The sequence below is a fragment of the Chanodichthys erythropterus genome, chromosome 9, assembly GCF_024489055.1.
Source record: "Chanodichthys erythropterus isolate Z2021 chromosome 9, ASM2448905v1, whole genome shotgun sequence".
Classification (NCBI taxonomy): Eukaryota; Metazoa; Chordata; class Actinopteri; order Cypriniformes; family Xenocyprididae; genus Chanodichthys; species Chanodichthys erythropterus.
Window position 1 is genome coordinate 9215709 of NC_090229.1, and position 6005 is coordinate 9221713.

Sequence of the window (6005 nt, forward strand, 5' to 3'; positions counted from 1 at the left end):
GTTGAAAAGTAATTATTTTGTTTTTTTGGTGCACAAAAATATTCTTGTCGCTTTTTAATATTAAGGTAGAACCACTGAACTCACATGAACTGTTTTAAATATGTTTTTTATGGATCTTGAGGGAGGAAATGTCATTGCTGTGAATGCAGGCCTCACTGAGCAATCGGATTCAATCAAAAATATCTTAATTTGTGTTCCCAAGATGAACGAAGGCCTTAAGGGTGTAGAACGACATGAGGGCAAGTAATAAATTACACTATTTTCATTTTTGGGTGAACAAACCCTTTAAGTATTTACAATTGTTGGATGCTGCACATAAAACCTCATTCATTTCTTTTTTTATGTTTGGGATTAACTGTGTAATGTGATCTGCACTAAGGGAAAAATGTTCACCTGTTCTTTCTGTTTCTGGAAAACCCGTTGAAAGTGTTGATTGGACAAGGAGGAGGTGGACAGCTGGGTGGCTTTAATATGATGTCATTCTTCCGGACTTGATCCGATTTGCCTACTAACGGAGTCTGGTTCTCCAATTGGATCCACTGGCCGGGTGGACTGCTCGCACCCTTGTACTGGAATGTACGCTGTGGTTTAGGTGGAGGGGAAGTAGGTCCAATTTCACCAAGACACTTAGTCACCATTGAGGAATCTTTCTCTCTCTCCCAGAAAGATTCATCTGCCTCCAGTCGTTTCCAGAAACCCCTGGAGGTGTAAAAGTTCCCTGGAGGCAGCAACGCCTCTGGATCATCTACACACTGAGGTAGAGATGTAATTTCGACATCTGGGAAATGGTTTGACTTAGAATTATTGCTTTTAACATTCGGTTTAGTCACTTGGACTTGGGTTACAGTGCTTAAAGGCTTAGTTGCAGGAGTTGATGTTTTATTCAAATGTGTGTGATTTCTTGGGAAATCAGACTGGATTTCACCTGTAACCGGTCTAAAAGTCATTCGGTTTTCTCTGAAATCCAAACCCAGGCTTTTGGCTTTTGATACAGTCACTTTATTACCTCCATCCTTGCTGTCAAGTCCATTTCCAAGGAGATCCCCTGAAAGCCTACGAGAAGCAAAAGTCCGCTGGGTCTGAACTTTCCCACTCCGGACATCCTCCTGCTGGCTGAGTCCCTCCCATTGGGAAATTTTCTGCTTGATGTTGACGCCAGGCTCTCGCGAGAGTGGCCATGCCGCCACTGTCGTCGCAGTCTTCCCTACTGGTCCTCCTGTGACTCTTTTTTTATGGTCCACTCCAGGAGCCAGCATGACGACGAGGATGTCGTCACAATGCAGGACTGTCTGGCATTGCAACAGCAAGACTATCAAGGAAGAAACCCTTCCTTTGCGGTGCAAATAGGTGAATAAAGTTCGCAGATGAACCTCTGTAGGACAGCTATGTCTTCAGTTCCTCTGCCATTCTTCCTTCACTTTCGGGACTGCAAAGGAAAAAAAAACACAAGTGGGTTCAACTGACAAGAACATTTTGCAAACATAAAAGGTGATGGTCTCTACATGCTGCATAAATGCAGGAAACCGAAGATAGTCACTGTCAAGGTCAGCAGCAAAACCAAAAATAAAAACCCTAACAAAGAGGAGACTGACAACGACAGGAACATGGGAGAGGACAAAGCATTGTAGAGGCCTCCATCCCCAGGAACACCCACCACCCCCCACTCCCAGCCTCTCCAGCTGGGCCCGTCCAAAGCACTGCCATGCATTAACACACTTGAGCATAATGCAATTCAATTTCACTCCTCTCCAAAAGCTTCTTTCAGCCGCTGCACGAAAAGGACAGGCATTCCAAGTATTTCCACATCCATGTGCACATAATAGAAGGGCCTTCTTTGTGGCACAAGAACGAGTAGTCAACACATCAATGAGGAAAATATGCACAATTTCATGCACGTTAATAAACGCTGGTGTTCTATGCACAAAGTTGACAACAAAAAGAGGCCACTTGAAATTCTTCTTTCCTGCGTCTACTGTAGCCTGGATGGATCTGGCAGCTCTAACACAAGCCCTCATCTGCAGCCAAAGTGTTTTGGACACGTTGCACATTACGCTAAGAGTAAGGACGTGCTGAAATTCCTTGGCACTGGGACTGAACGACATAATAATTTGGTATATTGACCACATTTGATCAGTCGGACCCGAAAATGATGTCTTTGTTCTGGATGACCTACATCTAGCTTACGAACTGGAATCTCTCCATGATTCGAGCCAGATCCCATCCCCCTTACAGGATCATCACATCTACTGACCCACTTGTGTCTGCGAGCATGTGCAGGAAGGCCCGTGTTTCCTGATTCACAGGAAGATCGGATCAGCAGAATGTCCATAATGATGGTTTTACACATTTAATCTGGTGTAGTATTTCCATGTTAGTTTTATTGTGACTCAAGGAGTCTGGCATGAAACTTTAGTTCACCCAAAAATGAAAATTATCCTATAGTTTACTCACTCTCAAGTCATCCAAAGTGTGGATGACTTTCTTCTTTCAGTCAAACACAATCTGAGTTATTTTAAAAAATATTCTGGCTCTTCCAAACTTTATAATGGGAGTGAATGGTAACCAATATTTTGAAGCCCAAAAAAAGCACATCCATTCATCATAAAAGTATTCCAGGGGGTTAATAAAGGCATTCTGAAGCAAAGCAAAGTGTTTTTGTTAGAAAAATAACCATATTTATAACTTAATATATAGACTATAATATAGCTTCCGGTAACGTCTGTCCACACGTTCACGAGAGACGAATTCCGCCATATGACGTAGGATATAGGAGTAATTTCTCTTTAAAAATTCTAATTTTAGACTTCTAATTCGTGACCGGTGTTTTGTTTTGCTCTATCCTCTGCACTTCCACATTCAGATCAAAGTTCACTCTTCTGCCAGAATCAACTTGCATACAGAAGCCAGAGATTGTAGTTTATAAAGTTACAAATATGGATATTTTTCTTACAAAAACCCATCGCTTCATTTCAGAAGGCCTTTATTAACCCCTAGAGCCATATGGATTACTTTTATGATGGATGGATGGGCTTCAAAATATCAGTTACTATTCATAAAGATTGGAAGAGCCAGAATATATTTTTTATATAACTCCGATTGTGTTTGGCTGAAAGAAGAACGTCATATACACCTAGACGGCTTGAGGGAGAGTAAATTCTGGGATACTTTTCATTTTTGGGTGAACTAACTCTTCTTTAACACAGCAAAGGTCACAGACGCATAATCTGAAATGGTGGAGATGGTCTGCGTAGGTTTGGACGGGCTAGATCAGCGGTTAATTACAACTTTCAGGGTCTGCGGAAAGCCTTCTAACTCCAATCATCCTGACTTAAACTTCCCAAATGCATGAGAGGAGGAACTTCTCATGACATTCCCAGCACCAAACCCACAACCTGAGAGGCGTAATAAATCCTCTCTCTCTTTTCTCCAAGCCACCTGCTTCCAGATATGCCACCGCACGCCGACAAAGCTCTGTGTTTGGGGTTTAGTGATCAAAAGAGTCATCAGCAACCGCAGACATACACAAAACACCCCTACAATGCCAAAATCAACCAGACACTAGTATTACACCAGTCCTCAAATGGTCAACAATCAAGACATAAATAAACTATAATATTACGTTTGACAGGTGATCCACCCACCCCAGGTGCTTGTGCATGAGGGGACATGCTTCTGGGTGGGGTTAATTAAGAGGGTGGGAAAGTGAGTGAATTCACTGTCAAAACTAAACATAATCATGTCTATGTATGACAAAACATTCTGTTAAATACTGCCCAGTTATAAAAGTTCATAAATAACTCAACTATGGTGTCAATACTATAGACATTTTCACCCAAAGGCGAAATGAGAAAGGCAGAAGACTTTATCCAATATGAATACATTAATTTTTGATTAGCATATTTACTTGAAAGGTAGACTTCTGCATAAATGTAAATAAAAAGGTGTCTATAAGGAAACTTGATTTAACAATTAAACAAAGGAAGAGTGTATTTATTATTAAGGCTCTGAAATCAGGCACGAAAAATAAAATATAAACAATACATGAAAATTAATTAAAATTAATCAATTAAAATAAAAGGGTTAAATGATTGAAAATAAAACAATACATATATATTTTTTTTACAATATTATTAAATTCAATTAAATAAAAAATAATTAAAAGCAGCGACCAGAGCTCGTTCATGTAAGCCAGTTCAGATCTTTTGTTATGAAGAAATATCAACTTACTTTCGCAAACTTGTCCGCCGTTTCACAACACATATGCTCGACTCAGCTAAAAAAAAAAAGCGAAATAAAAGTTCTCACGAGAGTTCATTTAGAGTAAATACTGAGTCTGTAACTCTGTTGTGGACCCGAAGTCTTCATTTCTCATGACTGGTTAGCCAGTCGGCTAAAAACTTCCTCGAGAGAAACTTTGTATCCATTCACTTTCACCGCGCGTTACCAACGGGTCACAAAGTAACAAATAATTCCTAGCAACAATGTTACGCCTGGTGTTATTTATATTCCCGATAGAAGCTGTTATAGGTGTTCCTTAAAGAGTGGATGTGTTCGTGCAGTCCTCCTCCTTTGCTGTCAGTTCCCCCTCTGAGCTTCGGTTCCTTCTGAGTGGATGAATCAGATCACGAACTGGTGCTGCAATAAAAGTGTCTTCATAAAATGACCAATGTGTGTTCCTTGTAACTCCATTCGAGTCAAAACTTACTTGAAACGGAAATGATGCTTTGATTCCATTGTTTTAACTGTTTAGTGACTTGAGAGAAATATAGGCTATTGTTACAAATGCTGTATGTTAAAATGCATTGGTAATATTTCATTGAGAGACAAAGCACTCTGAAAATTAATAATTGGAATTGAATAATTGAGTTATGGGAATTCTTATATATACATAAAATACTATTTTATATAATTTTACTAACTATTTTATTGTTTAAAATAGTTATTTACATATCATAATACACATTATGTACTATATAAAGTCATACAGCAGGTGTGAGAAACGACAACATTTAAATGATATTCACTGGCAATCTTTCCATACAGAGAAGCTCTCAGACTGCAGCCCAAACTTTATACACTGCCCTCCAAAAGTTTGGAAACACCCCTGGCAAAGTGTGGTTTTGGACGATATCAGCATAAATCCTTAGCATTTTTTGGTGCAAATACATTACAGTAACTTGACATTATCACTGAAGACCAGCAATAATCATTTTCATTTTGATTGCATAATAATGGCAATATAATCATGTCAAAGTCAGACATGCCCCTTTGCCAGCTGTGATTCCTGGTTACTGGTTTAAACTTGGCCCAGGTTTGTAAAAGATTTTTGGGTCAGCACACCTTAATAGCTTCAACAATTGATTGCCAATTAAGTTAAGAATACAATGAACCAATCAGAACCCAGTTTAGGTCAGATGGCTGCTAATGATATTTGGATGATTTTTTTCTATGTACAAACTGTTTATATAATAAAATATGTTTTCGTAGTTTGTGTAGTCCCTTATCAGTGCAAAATTATCACAAATGAAAAAGGATTCATGCCAATATTGTCCAAAACCCCACTTTTCTAGGGCGTTTCCAAACTTTTGGAGGCCAGTGTATGTCAAGATGTGTGACCTGTCATGCCTGGTTTTGCACCAATGACAACAAATGGCACTGTTTTTGTTATGTACTCATGTCAGGTTCACAAAAATTTTAATATGCAGAAGTCCAAATGACATTTGAGAGCTACAGATGAGGATGAGAGGGTGAATTGTTGCTCACACAAAGCTCTTGTATGACATGAGAAGACGTGAAATATAGTGAACGGGTATTACTTTTACAGAAGTTGGGGGTTTTGATGTCCTTTTTAGACTTGACAACCTTTGGTCTCAATGTGTGGAAAAGGCTAGCATCTGTATAACAACTTATACATGAGAAACAATATGAGGTTGAGTCAGTTATGGCAGAATTGTCCATTTTGTGTTCAATTCAATTCACATTTATACTATAAGAACAAAAATCAA

At 39.1% G+C, this 6005-nt stretch overlaps 1 protein-coding gene across 1 annotated transcript in view; it reads right to left on the reverse strand.

Moving 5' to 3' along the window:
* The window catches only part of dennd2c (DENN/MADD domain containing 2C), a 29059-nt gene extending 24453 nt beyond the window's left edge, over positions 1 to 4606 (reverse strand). Inside the window, exons 1-2 of the mRNA XM_067394484.1 lie at positions 4228 to 4606; positions 394 to 1426 (exon numbers count right to left, since the gene is read on the reverse strand). Coding sequence (XP_067250585.1) covers positions 394 to 1256 — 863 coding nt within the window. The 5' untranslated portion in view covers positions 1257 to 1426; positions 4228 to 4606. The remainder of the gene's footprint in view (positions 1 to 393; positions 1427 to 4227) is intronic.
* Positions 4607 to 6005: the final 1399 nt, after the last annotated feature.